This window comes from Equus przewalskii, chromosome 5, assembly GCF_037783145.1.
Source record: "Equus przewalskii isolate Varuska chromosome 5, EquPr2, whole genome shotgun sequence".
In the NCBI taxonomy this organism is placed as follows: domain Eukaryota; kingdom Metazoa; phylum Chordata; class Mammalia; order Perissodactyla; family Equidae; genus Equus; species Equus przewalskii.
In genome coordinates, this window is record NC_091835.1 from 66,609,283 (window position 1) to 66,625,684 (window position 16,402).

Here is a 16,402-nt window from a genome sequence, read left to right on the forward strand (position 1 = left end):
TCTGACTCAGGTGGAGGGAGTCCTCAGCAGAACTGGGTAAGGAGGGCAGGGCCTCCCTGCCGCCCAGGCCCGAGACCCCTGGGCCCCAGCACACGATGGCACCAGGCAGCCCTCAGGGCTGAGCCCATCCTGCCATCAGAGTCCACAGGAATTTCCATGCAGGCCTGGCCAGGGGCACTGCCTGGTGACTGTCAACTCCCTATCCCCACATCTGACTCGCTTTCTGACTTGGCTTCTGTTCGACTCTATGATTTAGTTTCTTTCCCATCTCTGATTTTCTGTGGGTCTCTGTCTCTACCATCCTCCCCAGCCAGCACAGGGGTAGCACGAACCTTCCATCTGCCTCTGGGGGGGCCTGAGCCTCTGCCCGCTCAGGAGGTCTCTCCACCTCGACCCAGGGAGGCGATGGAGGTGAAGATTTCAGAAAAGAGCCTGAGGGCCTCAGTGGTAGAGCAGAGCCAAAAGGGTCTTAGAGGAAGCTGATGAAAACTGGGGCGCAGGAGGAGGGACCCTCCCTTTAGGGAAGTTCAGGAGCAGAGGATGTTGTCAGGGAATGAAGAGCAGCTGGGGTGGGTGGGAGGCTATGTGAGGTCTCATTATAGGAGCCAAGAAGGAAGCTGAGTTCTGGAGAAACATCAGTCTTGGGTGAAATAAAGGGGGGCTTCAGGGATAGTTCTGACAGTCAGTTTTTTTCAGTGTCTAACCTCAATCCTGGCTGCTGCAGAACCACTCTTTCCCTTCTATTTCTTGCATTTTCAGAATTCATGCAGGGCATAAAGTGAAAGCATGTCCAAGAGGTGCTTGTGAGGGGCGGTGAGTCTTTCTCCTCAGCCTGTGAAGCCACCAGGGTGCCCCCTCCCCACCCCCAACCACCTGATAGCTCCCCAGTCCTGGGCACGACCCAGAGACCAAGTTGCAGGCAGTGGTGGCTCCAAGCCATTTAGACAATCTTCCTTTCACAAGCTTATTTATTATTCTTTTCCCACCTCTCCACCCCTTCCCCGCCAGCTGCTTAAAATATTTTTCAAACAGAAAAATCCAACCACAGCTGGAAACCAACCCTAAAGTTAGTCCAGAACGTGGGAGCTGCCAGGGAAAATTGAAGGAGCTCAGGCGGGGCTGTGGGAGGAAGGGCCTCAGCCACGGAGACAGCATTGCTCTGCAGGGGCCCGCGGGAGACAGCAGGCCAGGGGAGAGGGCACCCGGACCCCATCATCACTCCACAAACAGTCAGTGAGGACCCACTGTGGCCAGGCCCTGTGCTGGGACCCTGGGGGGACACAAATTGGCTTAATTTAAAGAGACAGACCCTCTCCTCAAGGAGCTGCAGGCCTAGTGAGGAGGTAAGGCACAGACACAAACATGCCAACGACAACAGCATACACTTAGAGGATTTCCTAGACAGTACGAGGTCCCTGCCTAAGCACTTTACATGCAGGAACTCATGTAAAGCCCTATCAACTCTATAAAGAAGGTACTATTGTTCTCCCCATTTATAGAGGGGGAAACTGAGGCACATAGAAGTTACAAAATTCTTACCCCATCATCCAGCTGGTAAGTGGTGGAGTCAGGCTCTGGGCCCAGGGAGGCCAGAATTCATGTTCTCAGCCGCTGTGCTATGCCGCCACTGTAGGATCATGCAAGGGGGGCCAATCCCCCAGGAGAGAAGTATAAACAAATTAACGAGAATTCAAAGAAGGGAGAGATGGTCTCTGACAGAGGGTCAGAATCTAGGAGTGCTTCACGGAGGAAGTAACATTTATGTGCTGCTTCTGGAAGCAATTTGGGGATTTTGTGCCTATGCTCAGGGCCAGGGCCAGAAGGCATATAGCAGAGAAAGCTGAGGCAGGAGCAGAGGCAAAAACAGGACCCAGGAGGCCCAGCTCCCAACATGTGACCACCATCACTCGAGAGGCTGTCCTCACAGTAGCCCAGCAGAGGGGAAGGATGAGCAGCCAGGCCAGGCTCAGCCATTGTGGACAGTGACTCAGATTCACGGTCCATCCATCTAGCACCCCGGGCTGCTTTCTCAGCCGCCTCCGACATCTCCCTGCCTGCTCAAGTCTCTCCCTCTGTTTGTACTGGTCCCTTGCAAACCTGCTCATGAGGATGAGGGAAAGACAAAAGTCACAGCACTCTAAAAACTCTTTGTAATACAAATGTTTGGTAGCATCTAATTTAGACAGAAATCACCAGGCTGTCCTGGTTGGGATGGATGGCCCAGGAGGCGGCCACACAGCCATGTGGACCTGACCCATCTTCTCCCTGCCCTCCCTCCACTTGTCTCTGTGATCTTTTCCAGGTCACTTGGCATCTGTGGGCCTCAGTTCTCTCTCTGGATCAGTTTGGGGTGCTCTCTTTCAGGTCTGAAAGCCCTGTGAGCTCAGAGTACTCAGTCCTCTTCTCCATGCCTAACGACTTGCCAAAGAACGACCAGCTGGGTGGATGCTCGAGGCTGATCTAAAGATGGTGGCAATACTGCCAGGACACAGGCCTGGCCGGTCTCCTGTGTGTCTTCAACTGCAAGCTTCTAAGGGCCTGTTGCTAGAGAAGCATCACCATGATCTCAACTGCCACAGATTGAATACTTATGCCCTCACAGGCACGATTCTCAGAGGCTCTCATGGAATAACTTATTACCTCATTTCAACAATGCTACATATGAGGAAACCGAGGCACAGAAAGAGTTAAGGATGATGCCCAAGGTCACACAGTAAGTGAGGGGCTGAGGCAGGATTCCCACGCAGGCAGCCTATCTCCAGCCGCCACTGGAAGAACATGGGGGCTTCAATCCAGAGGAAGCATCTAGAAGGCAGGGACTATGTCCTGCTCGTTACTGTCTCCCGCCCTGACTCCCTGGGGGACTGGGTTGGCCTCGACTGGCATGGAGTGGTGGGGAGACAAAGCTTGAGTTCCAATGGGTTGCTAATGTCCAGGAATTTGTGCAAACTACCTCCCCCGAGACCCACAATGTGAAGGGCTCTGAGGCCTTCCCAGCTCTGGACCAACTCAACTCCAGCCATAGGTTCCAGCTGCAAGCACCTACCTGTCCCAAGGTGAGCCTTGCCCAGGTGCATCCAGATCCCAGGATGGACAGCTGGCTCCTTCCTGTCCCACCAGGCACGGGCAGGCCAGGCCAGTCCTGGGCTTGCTGCTGCGCTAACCCAATTTGGGATAGGCTCCTTCCCTCAGATCCTTTCTGCAGAGGTGAACAACCCAAACCTCCGCAGGTTTTAAAGCTGAGCCTCAGGGAGAAGAGAACTTCCAGTCTGGAGGCCCCAGATCCTGGGCCTCCCGCGCCCCCTGGCGGAAGGAACAGAGCTGTGTCCGTGCCTGTACTGCCTCTGAATCCAGCCTTCCCTTCCCCTCCTCCTCTCCATCCTCTCTCGCCTGTATTCATTTACCCTGACTGCACGTCCACTGGGTGCCAGGCACATGCCATGAGATGAGGACACAGACTGTGTCCTACGACTGTGACACTGTCCCTGTCCTGAGGTGCTTCCCATTCATTCACTCAACTCAATCAACAAACATTTATGGAGTTTGACTGTCTGCCAGGCTCTCCTCTAGGCACCAGGAATGCCATCCCTGTCCTCAGGGAGTTTACAGTCTAACAGGGCATTCAGGCTGGTTCACAGACAATTATAATATAGTGGAAAAGCACAGGTGCCAGAGGAGAGTCCAACAGAGGAGACAGATGTGGGAACAGCTGTAGCGACACTGAGCAGTGTGTGTGTGTAGGGGTGGCAGGAGATGGGTTTGAGGGAAGATTCCAGAGCAACATCTGGGCTGGTCTGATGGTTGGGTAGGATCTCTCTGGGTGCAGGAAATGGGGTGTGGAGTGGGGTGGGGCAGGGAGAAAAGAATATCCTACACAGAGAGGACAGAACGAGCGAGAACATGAAGTACCGGCATGTTTAGGGAGCTACAAATAGTCTTCTGTGGCCGGAGTGTGTGGTTAGCGGGAAGAGGGTAGCAGGAGAGTGGAAAGGGCCTCGCAAGCTGTGGAAAGGGTTCGGGTCTTTTCCTGCAGCCTGTGAGGAGCCACCAAAGTTTTTAAGAAACAGTGTGATATGACCACATCTGCATTTTAGGAAAGGACCACTAGACAGACCACTAGACCAGTGGAGTGTGGAGGAAGGGCCAAAGGACAAGCGGCCAGAGATGGTGTGGCAATTGTATTCCAGTTGGGTGATACCAGGGCAAACCACTCCATTTCTCTGAGCCACAGACGCCTCATCCATCAAACACACATAATAGACACATAAAAGATACTCAGTGAATTATAATTTTTTTGAGCCAGAAAGCCTACTAAGAAGGCTATTGCAATTGCCTGGGCAAAAGATGTAGAGGGCCTGAATTCAACTGCTGACTGTGGGTGGGGAGGAGAAGACACCAGGAGCTAGTTCAGACAGTTGACTTTGGGGATGGAGTTGAGTATGGACTTTGTTTTTCTAAAGCCCCCTGGAGTTCATCTCTGCCTTCAGTCCTCAGGCTCTGCCCCACAGCTCCTCATTCCTATCATCGTCCCGTGCATCTCGCCGCCTGCTCTGCACAGGGTGTTCACTCGTTCCATGCTTGTCCCCCCTCATTTGTCTGGCTGGGTCTCAGCAGAAGCTGCTTGGGCAGAGGCTCTGCTGGCTGAGGCCCCAGGCATGAGGCCCAGGTCAGCAGCAGACACAGAAGTTTAATGGCGGTTCCTGACAACAATCAGATGTGGATGTGCTCAGCCACCAGGTTTGTCCCAGAAGCTGACAGAGGGGGTGAGAAAGGCAGGGCTGGGACCACCAGGAAGGCTGGCTGACTCTTCCTGGTTTCATCAAATGCTCACTGCAGAGCAAAAATCCAGCAGGCCCCCCTGGCCGAGCCCTCAGGCACGGCTTCCCACATTCTCCAGCCCAGCAGCCTTCCTCCCTCACCTGCCTCGAGGGCACCAGCTCCTCACACAGATCCCACTCACAGCGTCGTCCAGAACTTCTGGGCGGGGGTGCTCAAGGTTGGCAATCCTGGGAGGGGAGGAGGCCACGCAGTTTGCATTACATGTGTATAGCAGCCTGTGGGTGCCACTTAGAACATGTGTTCATCTGAGGTTGCCAGCTGTGGAGGGACTTTGGGCAACTATTAAGGACCAAGGCCCCCACAGCCATCACATGGATCCTGGGGACTGTTGTCACTAGTCAGGGGCCAGGCAGTAGTATCCTCGGCTGCAAGTCCCTACACCAGAGAGTCTGGTTCAGGGGTTTGTTTTAAGGTGTTAGTTTGTGTTTTGGTTTTCCCTGTATTTCTGTCCCCTGTTCCAAGGAGATACTAGCCCTTTGGTTTGCTTTCTTTGATTTCTGTAGGGTAGAAATATCTCTTAAAGATTGCTTTGAGGCCACCCCTTGAACTATCTTCCATGGATGGTTCAGCTCATTGGAGAGATGATATTGGGTATTCCTGAGGTGCCACGAGGAGAGAAAGGAAAACCAGGTGAGAGCAGGGGGAGACGGGGCCTGTACCAGGCGGGGAAGGGACCTCTGTGGTCGAGCCTGCTGGCGGGTCTGTGAGGTTTTGAAACCCTGGCCCTGGCATCTCCGTGGGAAGTGGCTGCACCAGGCACTGGGCATGTCCGACCCTGGACACCAACACTGTCAGCCTGGGCAAGGATTCCTGAGCCCTAAGGAAGCATCAACATCACCCAAATCAGAGGCCTGTGGGCCCTGGACGAGGAGGAGAGAGCGTGACACGATTGGCTGAGTGTGAGAGCTCCTTCCTTCTCCTGCTTCCTGGGCTCTAGGAGCAAGTGTCTAGGACACTTGTGGGACCTTGGGAAAGGGAAGGCAGCTCAGTAACAGAGGGGATTAAATTTCCTGCCAACCAGTCAGCATGGGGCTCTGAGTTGGAGCTAGGTTGGTCTCAATGTTTTTTCAAATAGGACATCTTTTTGTCCACCTGGGTTTATGGAGGAAGATTCATACCTTCTACTGCAGCCCCCACTCAGAACACTTTGTTGGCTGTTCCAGGATGCATCCCTGAGCCAGGTGAATGTGAGCCCCACCATCAGCCTCTACAACCCTAAGGGAAGGAGCTGAAGCAAGCCTGGCCTTGTGGACCACCTTGGTTGACTGTAGCTTCAGGGTTCCCCTTTACCAGGTCGTGGTGGACTGTCAGTTCCTTGGATACACAAGCCTCTGCACCCTCACTGTGTCTCCCCATCATAGATGACCTCTCTGAGCAAAGCTCCCTGCCGCCAACGCTGTAGGCACAGCCCACAGGTGCAGCCCGTGCCTAGACCCCTTTTGTATATAAGCAGCCCCTGTGCCTCTCCTTTTCCTAGAACAGGTCTGTAAACTTTCTTCCCACTACCACTCTTCACAGCACAGTAAAGTACAAAGAGACAGGACTTGGGAGCAGAAAACCCATGATGCCGTTCTTACCTGACCACTAGAGCCGGGGCAATCAGCTTCCCTGGGTCTCAGTGTGAAATGGAAATAACAGCTGCTTCGCATGAAAGGAAGCACCAGGGAGAGGCCATGGGGAGAGGCGAATGGCTCCAGTGCTGTGAGAGGTTCTCAATGCAAGGGACCGACTGCCCCTGCCCCCTTTAGAGACCTGGCCCTGGAACTTCAGAGGGAGGGACTGTTTCCTGTTTATCTGGACAACACATGAGCCAGAGCTTTGCACACTGAGATCTCAGATTCACATTAGAATAGACATAGAATCTATTAAATAAAGAGGGTCGTGTGCCCCTCCACGCCAGCTGTGTGTCACAGAGGCTGCGGCAATGGGGCTGGGACCTGGCTCAGCCTCGGACTGTCCCCGAGCTCTAGCAAGTCTCCCCATCACTTTGGAAAGTATACCAAACAAGGAAGTGGCGGGATTGGTTCTGATCCCGATTCTTTCACTTACCAGGTGTCATTTAACCTCAAGCAAGTTTTCCCAACTGTGGAGTAAAGAAAGGAGGCAGAATGAAGAGCATGAAGAACATTTCCAATCTAAGCCCTCAGCCTCCCTGTCAGTGCAGAGGGAGGTCTCCTCAGTCCTAAATCCCCCTGCACAGCCCTGTCCTGAGCGTGAGGGGGCAGGGTGCAGAGCAGAGCTCATCCCTGACCATCCCCCACCCCTCAGGGCCTTTCAGGACCACAGGCCTTCCTTCAGGGCCTCTACTCCCCTCAGTCTGAGGGTCCAGGGGTACACAATGCCTATGGAGAAAAACTGAGGAGGCTGGGAGTGCAGGGGTCCCCAGTTGGCCCCACTCTTCCCCAGCCTATCTGGAGAGCCCCAGTGAGCTCATGGCTGCAGCAACCCCACGGCTCATAACCAGGATGCTGAGACAAACCTGGAAGGCAGGCACGGGCGAGAAGTGATGGGTGTCTCCTCAGGAATGTGCTGCCCAATTAAAACTGCCTCCCGGATGGAGAGCTCAGGCGGGTGGAGGGCTCAGGCGGATGCTGGGACTACACCCCCACACAGTGCTGGCCCGCCTCCAGGCTGAGTCGTTCTGCGGGCATTTATCAAGGGCCTACTATGCACCAGACCAGGAGCCGGGTGCTGGGGAGACGAGGAGGAACAAGAGCCACACTGGAGAGAACAGTGTACTGTCCCAGACACACTTCGGGAAGCAGGCTGTCAGAAGGCCTCAAGGGTTCTGCTGGCTAAGCCCCAGGCCCCCTTTACAGTCCCCGCCAGGCGAAGTCCTGTCTTTTCCTCACCACAGGCCAAAGCCCTTAGCGGGTTTCCTGTCCTTTCCAAAGCACCCACAGCCCTCAGTCTCCTCGGGCCTCCTCTTCCTGTTAGGGTGGAATGAATCAGGCTGCTGCCTCCTCACCTTCCCCGCTTCTGCGACAGCCTGGACAACCCTCTGTAATGTCCACCTGTAGTGTAGACATTAGCTTAATGCCCTCCGTCCTTGGCAGGGTTCCAACAGAGGCCACAAAGTGAGGTGACACCCCTGTGACTGAAGAATGGGCTCAGCCCCCAGATTTCCCAGTGACTTCCCCTCAGACAAGCCAGTCGAACTTGGAAGACAGGCCTCGGACAGGAAAGGGCCCCCCCTCTCTCTAAGGGTGTGTGCCCTAAGGGCAGACGTTAGAAGAGGACAGAAACCTAAGTGTGGCCTACACAGCGTGCGGTAAAAGCAGTCAGACTCCTGGTGTTAAAATCCAGGCTTTCCCCTTCTCTAGCTCTGTGTCTGTATCTTCTGGGATTGCACCCCACTGTGAAAAAGAGGCACTTAAAACCCCCACATTTTTGGGGGGTGGTTATTTTTCTCATGTAATGAGAAGTCAGAAGCGAGGTAATCCAGGTCTTGCATGTGGCTCCAAATGCCATCAGAGACCCAGGCTCCTTTTCATCCTTCCACCCAGCCTTCCTTAGTTAGCATGCACTTCTTGCCTCATGGGCACAAGATGGCTGTCCCATCTCCAACATCAAGACCAAATTCCAAACAAGAAGAGGAAGGTCAAAGCACCAATTAAGTCTCCGTCTCTTTTACAGAGCTTTCCTGGAAGTCCCATACAATCTCTGCTTACCTCTCACTGGCTTGAAGTGTGTCACATGGTAAGAAAGGCTGGGAAGTGTCTTTAATTGAGCATATTGCTGTCCCCAAGAAAAGCAGATTTGTTTTAGTAAGGAATATAAACTGGTATAGAGTTTTGCGTGGAGCGAGATGAAGACTAGATTTCAGGAAGGAGAAGGTGTGGGGTGGAGGTGGAAAAGAGGAGCAACGGCTCCTTGTTGCTTCTCACGAAGATTCTTTGCTTGACCAAACTTTAGTCAGGCGCCTGAATCTTCTCCTAGGCCCATCTGCATGCTTCTTTGTAAAATCCAGTTTTAGCAAGAACCCCCGACCCTCCATATCTGATCGTCACCCTCCGTATCTGATTGGGTCCCTCATCCTCCACCACCCCCCAGGTGATATCTGATCAGCCTGGCCTGTCTTCAGCAAGAATCCTGTTAGGTCAGTTTAGCCAGAATTCCCCTCACCCCTGATGTTTCCTCTTAGTAATTTTCCGTCCACTGACCCTTACCCTTGGCTATAAATTCCCAGTTGCTCATGCTGTATTCAGAGTTGAGCCCAATCTCTCTCTCTCACTGCAAAGACCCCATCGCCCTGGTCCCTACAACTATTAACATGGCCCCCTTGAACAGAGTCTTCCTTACAATTTTCAACAACTGTCATTCGATATTTTTCTCTTCAACATTTTCTATTGTAAAGGCTCAGTGGGTTGACCAGCAGTTGGGCAGGTGGCTAGACAGCTGCAGGGGCACCAGCCTTTCCCACAGGAGAATGAGGAGAGAGAGACCTCTGAGATTGCCAACCTCACTCTGCCCTGCCAGGCAGGCCCCTCACTCACCCAGTTAAGAATCTCTCCTCTCTCCTCCCCCCTCCCCCCCACCCCCCCCCCCCCCCCCCGCCCAGCATCATCTTTTTTGGTTTGTCTTTGTCGGAGCCAACATCTGTTGCCAAGCCTCTTTTTTTTTTTCTGCTTGAGGGAGATTAGCCTGAGCTAACCTCTGTGCCAATCTTCCTCTATTTTGTATGTGCGAGGCCACCACAGCATGGCTTGATGAGTGGTGTGGGTATACGCGCCGCCCCCGCCGCCGCCCGCCGCCCGCCTGGAACCACGGCCACCGAAGCGGAGCGCGCCGGACTTAACCACAATGCCACCGGCCGGCCTCCAACATCATCTTTAGTAACTTCACCTGCTTAATGTCTGCCGCACTTCCTTCTGCTGCAGGCGAAGCTCAACCTGGCAGTCTGTACAAAGAAACCCACGCTTTTAAAAGAGTTCTCTAATCTCTAATTGTGTGTGTGTGTGTGTGTGTAGTGTTGGGGAAGGGGAGGCCTTGAAGCAGGATGAGGGCAGGTTCTGTCTTCTGCATCTTTGTCCCCTGAGCGTCTACACAGCCCCTGCGCTCAAAGAATTGTTGAGAATGGCTTCGGTCGCTGGCAGCTCCTTCCCCCCGCCAACCCCGCCACACCTCCCCCACCCCTCTACACCCCTCCCCCACTTCCCCACCTTGGCGGAGAGACATTCTGCTTCGGACACTTGATTGGAGCCTTTCCCAGCGTTTCTGGGGAACCACGGAGCATCACCCTCTCTCCCGAGCCCCCCTCCCACAAGCCGCGCGGGGTCCAGGTCTCCTCTGCTCTCTGCCGCCCTCTACCGGCGCAGACAGCTGGGCTGCGAAGAGCGCACGCGCGAGCGCACGCCGGCGTGTCCCCCCTCCCCCCACCCCGGCCAGCTTGCCATTCGGCGCGTGCGCACCGAGTGCCTGCAGCTCCGAGGACCGAAGAGGCAGGTAAAGCCGCCGAAGCGGACAGGTGGCGGGGGCCGAGAAGCTGCCGGGAGTTCGCGCCCTGCAGGTCCGGCGAGTCCGGCGTTCGCTCCCGCCTGGGCAACTCTGGTGGGCTCCGAGCGTCGCTTTTTGTCAGGGGGCGTGACTTGAGCCCGCCTCCCGGGGCTGTGAGTGGAGGGGGATGGGGACCTCTAAGGCCTGTTAACCTGTTTGGTGCAGGTGGTTTGCCCAGGAAGGTTTTCTCGAGGAAAGCACAGAGTTTGCAAGTAGTGGACAGGAAGCAGCCAGGCTGGGCAGGTTGGCGAAAGCGGGCCCTGTTTCTCCAGCTGTATGTAGCGGGTAGGAGGCGGGTGGGGAGCACTGGAACAAAATGAGGGTCCTGGTAGAAATTGTGCAGGTGTTTGGGATCACACGCAGGCTGGCAATTTGATCGTGATTGTGTTCTCACTTTTCTCGTAGAAGGATGCAGTTTTTTTTCTCTTGGCACAGCGTGGCCACTAACGGGCCCTCACTTCCTCTTTGCATCCTAGGACATGACACAAGTGGCACATCCCGGACATGGGGTCCCAGCATTCCGCCTCTGCTCGCCCCTCTTCCTGCAGGCGAAAGAAAGATGACAGGGAGGATTTTCTGGCTGAACGGGAGCAGGAAGAAGCCATCGCTCAGTTTCCGTATGTGGAGTTCACCGGTCGAGATAGCATCACCTGTCTCACGTGCCAAGGGACCGGCTACATTCCAACAGGTGAGAATCTTTGGTGATCAGGGGAAGGATGATTCCCCAATGAGAATCCCAAGGTACCGCAGGGCTTCTCTTGTTTTCTAGACAGAGTTTTCTTCTAGGCAGCAATACCATAATCATAGACCATGCCCTGAACAGGAGCCGGCTCAGCTGACTTGATAAACGTGGGCAGGTTCCACAACTTCTCTTGATTTCCTTATATTTGAAAGCCTTTCTTTTCTTCACTTCTACTCTTTTGTTCTTTGTTTACTCGGCTTGGAACATTTGGTTTGCTCTCTTTGTGGGGTTTGTTGACAGGCACGTTTGTTTATTGTTCTCACTCGTCAGGCCTGGCACGGCTTTGGGGGTGGTGGGAACCATCTTGGAAGCGTCTTTTCAAGGAAGCAGATTGTGAATCATTAACAACCTAAGGTCTGAAAAATATATCAAGTGGGAAGAGAAAAACCAACTGCTCAGGAGTGGAGCCTGGATTAGGCGCAGGATCATCGGTTACTAAGTTGTCTCTCAGAAAGTCTTAACAGTTTCGATGAAGAGTCACAGAGGTTTAGCGCTGGTAAGAACCTTAGAAACCATGTAGTCTGAATCTGTGTTACAGATGAGGAGATAGTGGCCTAGGGAGGGAATGACCTCCCCAAGGCAATGCAGTAAAGCCAGACAAGATTCCAGGATTTCTCAGCGTCCTTGTCACTGCTCTGGCACATCATGTCTGACACTCTTTATTGAGTTACTTGTTCCTTGTTCATTAGACCCAAAATGTGAAGCTAGTATCTTAGAAGTGCCTAATTCCAGACGTGCATATTGTGGCAGGATGGTGTGCGATGTGGAGGGAAGTGCTACCAACACTTGGGATTTATTTTACCAAGATAATTGTTTGGTTCTTTTCTAGAGCAAGTAAATGAATTGGTGGCTTTGATCCCACACAGTGATCAGAGGTTGCGCCCTCAGAGAACGTGAGTCACCTGCCTCTCTCCTGTTAATACCTACACCTGTCCCTAGTCTCTTTCTACTTACAAATGCCCGTTAACTTTTTGAAAACTCTAGTCTTGTAAATTCCCTATTTCCTTTAATACTATTTGCTCAAGCAAGATGTCTCTGCCCCCATCGCAATCTGGGGAAGAAGACTTGAAGCTGGAAACATTCTGAGGTGAAGGAATTGAATTGGAAGGAACTGGAGAAAAGGGGTGGCCTGGGAGGTGAAGTGTTTCTGTCCACACGACTCCTGTCTTCAGCTTCTCATCCCACATTGAAAACGGCATTCACATGGGTTTACGAGGCTTCGCCCGCTCCACTCATTCCGCATGGGCTGTGATTCCTGGCTCCTTGTACTTTCCTGTCCCTCCCCCATCCTTCCTGGTTTTGCACTTAATCTTGACGGATTGGACCTTGATATCTGACTGCCTGGGTCGTTCATGTACTGTGTCCTTTGCAGTAAGCAATATGTACTCCTGTCTGTCTTGCTGTGTCTCCTGGCATCTGGGTTGGTGGTTTTCTTCCTCTTTCCACATTCAGTCCTTGTGGATGACGACGGCATCAAAGTGGTGAAAGTCACGTTTAATAAGCAGGACTCCCTGGTGATCCTCGCCATCACGGTAAGACTTTGGGCCTCCCTTCCCAGGTTGTGCACCTGCAAGTCTCAGACCCAGGACACTTACCACTTGTTTCCTCTTTTGCCCTGATCCAGGCCACCCTGAAAATCAGGAACTCCAACTTCTACTCTGTGGCCGTGACCAGCCTGTCCACCCAGGTTCAGTACATGAACACCGTGGTTGGGTCATATGTGACAGCAAATGTCTCCCTTATTCCACCTCGGAGCGAGCACCTGGTATGCCGTTCCTTTAGGATCCTTGCCCCACAGGCCTCAGAGAAGGGGTGGTGGGGATGCCAGAACCTCGTTACTTTCCTTTTCCTCTCCTCATTTCTATTTGTAGGAACTAGTTGATGAGGAAGACCTGACGGGCTCTGTAATTATGAAAAATTGGGGAAAAAAATCAGCTAGCATTTAAGTATTAAGTGAACAAGAGAATTTCTAAGAGAAACAATTTGCTGCAAATCAAGAAGAGGCAATATGATAGTCTCAGGTCCGTTGGCCTCTCAAAAGGGGAGAGCCTGGACGCATTTGTTAGCAGCTCATAGTCTACGGTGGACAGTCTTGGGGAAATATTTTATATGTGATGGAAGAATGCTCCCAGGTCTTTGGGTTGCTAATGATAGTAGTGTTCTATGTCAAGCCCGCTTGGCCACAGACTGACTCTGGTGTCTTATTTTCAGGTGAATTTTACTGTGAAGGCTGAGATGGGAGGACCGTATTCCTATGTGTAGTAAGGACAATATTCTTTATATGTGTGCTCTCCTCTGGGTGAAAGGGATTCAGAATTATACTCAATTGATTGGGGCTGGTCCTGCCCTAAGTCCCAGGCTTTGGCCTGTAGGTTCCCTGGCTTTGGCTGTCTAGAGGTTTATTTGGAGGATGTGTTGTTTGATGTGGAACTGAAATGCTGGAATTTCTAAAAGAGAACCTCGGGTCACTGGAAACATTTCCATTTCCACACTCCAGCATTTATATGATGTGTATGAAAAAACAAAAGTATTGGGCCAGCCCTGTTGGCCTTGTGGTTAAGTTTAGTGCATTCTGCTTTGGTGGCCTGGGTTCAGTTCCCAGGTGCAGACCTATACCACTCCTCTGTCAGTGGCCATGCTGTGGTGGCAGCTCACATACAAAAAGAGGAAGATCAGCAGCAGATGTTAGCTCAGGGTGAATCTTCCTCAGCAAAAAAAAAGGAAAAACAAAAACCCAAAGTATCATGATGTGGGAGGGTGAAAGGACATGTGTGGGGACAGGGAACTAGTGAGCCATGGCAGAACTAAGATCAGAAGGTAGATGTGGGGGAGGGGAGGCCCCCAAACAGGGCTGACTGCTCTTCAATGTGACAGTGTAGCTCAGGACTCTTCTGCTGATGCTTCGTTTTTTAAATCACACTGACCGTTTCCATATTTGCTGTTTGGTAGCTTCTTCTGCACATTGCCGGATATCCTGATTCACAACATAGTGATCTTCATGCGGTACGTCACACTTCTCCCTGTCCCCATGGCCTTTGTGTTTGAGCCTGGACCGTCAGGCTGTGTGAGCTCGCCACCTTTGCTTGAAGATCTTGTGTGACCCACAAGGCGGAGGCACCTAGCCAAAGAGGGGATGCCCGATGCCTTCCAGGCACAGACACAGAGGACCCTTGGTGTCCTCTAGATGCAGTGTCCGAGTCCCTTTCACAAATCATCAGTTTCACAGTGAACAGCTAGGCATATAATTTTCTCCGTGAAATGGGGTCTAATTTTGTGACCCCTTAAGAATCCTAATGAGGCTAGTAAAGAACAGAAAAGCTTTCTCAAGTCGTAAGTACTGGGCATTTGGCCAGATTTGCGCTCTATCCACACAAATTACCATGTCACGGAACTTCTGGGTTATTCCTAGAACCGTGACTGTTAAATTTGCAAGTGATCAGGGTCTGCTGCAGATATTTGAAATATGAGAGTTTACAGCAGGGTCTCTCAGCCTCGCCTCTATGGACGTTTTAGGCCAGACACTTCTTAGTTGTTGGGGCTGTGCTGTGCATTGTAGGATATTTAACAGCCTCTCTGGCCTCTATCCACTAGATGCCAGTAACACTCACCACCTCCTTCCCCCTCAGTTGTAACAACTCAAAATGTCTCCAGGTGTTGCTAGAAGTCCCCTGTTGAGAATCAGTTATTCAGAAGGTCGCCTCATGCCATAGCAGCTCTGTGGATGTGGAAAGATCCTCTGGCCCCCTGGTTACATAACCATAAAGATATGCATCTGGGACCTTGGATTTTGTTGCCTGAGCTTGCAAGAAATTATGTGGGTAATTTTTCTTACTTTTTTCATCTAAAAACCAGAATTAATTCTTCTTGGTTTCTTTTGCGTAGAACTTCAGTGAAGATTTCATACATTGGCCATGTGACCCAGAGCTCCTTGGAGACCCATCACTATGTGGATTGTGGAGCAAATTCTACAGCTGTTTAGAAAGTTCTCTTTGTTCTTCCATGGCAGCACCTGTGAGGAGAAACACAGCTTCTGTTCCCCCTGGACCTGAGTTCCATACCTATCGCAGGTGGTAGAAGGAGAGGAGAAATTGGTTCTTTTTATCCCCAGCAAACATCCTCCTACCACTTGGGAGGAAAACTCCTCTCTGTAGCACCATTTCTGTTTCTGAGAACCAGCAGAATCACTGCCCAGTGCCTGGCCATATGCCCAGCAAATTAATAGGCACTCCAAGAAGGTTTGAAGAATGTAATTCAGATCTTTTCAGCTGTTCTTGGGCCGTTATAAATTGAAATCATACTGTGGTTCTAGGTTATCAGACCACAGAGTGACATGGAGACAGGACAGTTAGTGCAGCTCCAGAACTGTCATCGGGGCCTCATCTGCCCAGGAGAGGCAGTAGGGAGGGAACGTTTGAATATATAGTAGAAGCAAGCACAGACCGTTCAGCGTATGAAGTTTTTTCATGTGTTCCCAAATGCCTAGGAACTTTGAAAAAAAAAGCAAACTTTTTCCTGTAGAGAGTTACACTTGTTTTTACCAAGAACCTTTATGGGCTTTGATTTACCCTTCATCCATTGGCTGGAACATGGATTGGGGATTTGGTAGAAAAATAAACCCTGCTTTTGATTCATCTGTGTCTCCTCTGATTGCCTGGATGCCTGGGGGACCATAGAGTAGTTGCTGCTTGAGTGGGTCAGCACAGGATGGAAGGGAAGGATCCCTGATTGTGCTGTCACGTGAGCTCCTGTCACAGAAAGCAGCCTCCTGTCAAAGCAGCGTTCCTTCCTTCTCTACCTCTAGTGGTGATAGGCTGCACTATGGCTGTTCCAGAAAAGAGCAATCAGTGCCCCCTGGAGGTTGCGAGAGGTAGGGCAGAGATGCCTGAGGAATGAGAAGCTGCTTCCCTGGCTGTAGTGCTGATGAAGAGGACCTGGTTTGAAGCTGAAAGTTTGTTGAACTGTCTCCACCGTCTCGGCCTCCACCAAGTGGACTACAGCCCCATGATGGCAGGGAATCTAGTTGGAAAGCTTGAGTGATCAGGTTTCAGAACTCGACTGAGTGGGCTCCAGCTCCTTCCCCAGCACTGGTGGCCTCGGGAACAGCAACACAGGGGGTCTGTATTAGTTTTTGTCCCCATTCCCATAGCTTGATTTTCAATATTTGCTTGTTGCTTTTTGCACCCCGAATCTTCAAACTAAGGCTAAATTTCATGACTACTTGGCTGATATTGACCACGATTAAGTAACCCAAAAGCTGGGGATTGAAAGCTGAGTTTCAGCGTTACACTGGACCCTTTAAGGGTCTGTAGGTACGTGATAGCAATG

The 16,402-nt window shown here is 51.9% G+C and overlaps 1 protein-coding gene and 1 long non-coding RNA gene across 6 annotated transcripts in view; one reads left to right on the forward strand and one right to left on the reverse strand.

Annotated features, from left to right (window-relative positions):
* Positions 1 to 10,092, reverse strand: part of LOC139083383 (uncharacterized) — a 29,712-nt gene extending 19,620 nt beyond the window's left edge. The window contains exons 1-2 of one of the 2 annotated variants that reach the window (XR_011540066.1): positions 3,047 to 3,256; positions 1,540 to 1,627 (exon numbers count right to left, since the gene is read on the reverse strand). This is a non-coding gene — a long non-coding RNA (uncharacterized lncRNA). Of the gene's footprint in view, positions 1 to 1,539; positions 1,628 to 3,046; positions 3,257 to 10,001 lie in introns of those variants that run through there. The other variant, XR_011540067.1, reaches the window with a different exon arrangement.
* A 63-nt stretch (positions 10,093 to 10,155) lies between these two features.
* On the forward strand, positions 10,156 to 15,708 carry TMEM106C (transmembrane protein 106C). Of its 4 annotated transcripts, none has more exons than XM_070619521.1 (8): positions 10,156 to 10,284; positions 10,812 to 11,023; positions 11,907 to 11,970; positions 12,450 to 12,609; positions 12,702 to 12,842; positions 13,289 to 13,338; positions 14,027 to 14,080; positions 14,960 to 15,708. In XM_070619521.1, exons 2-8 carry the CDS (start codon positions 10,840 to 10,842, stop codon positions 15,054 to 15,056), a joined length of 750 nt encoding a protein of 249 aa, XP_070475622.1. In that variant the 5' UTR covers positions 10,156 to 10,284; positions 10,812 to 10,839; the 3' UTR covers positions 15,057 to 15,708. The 4 variants fall into 4 exon arrangements, with proteins under 4 accessions (XP_070475622.1, XP_070475625.1, XP_070475621.1 ...); XM_070619524.1 differs by having other exon boundaries at positions 10,170 to 10,280; XM_070619520.1 differs by having other exon boundaries at positions 10,200 to 10,389.
* The last annotated feature ends 694 nt before the right edge of the window (positions 15,709 to 16,402 follow it).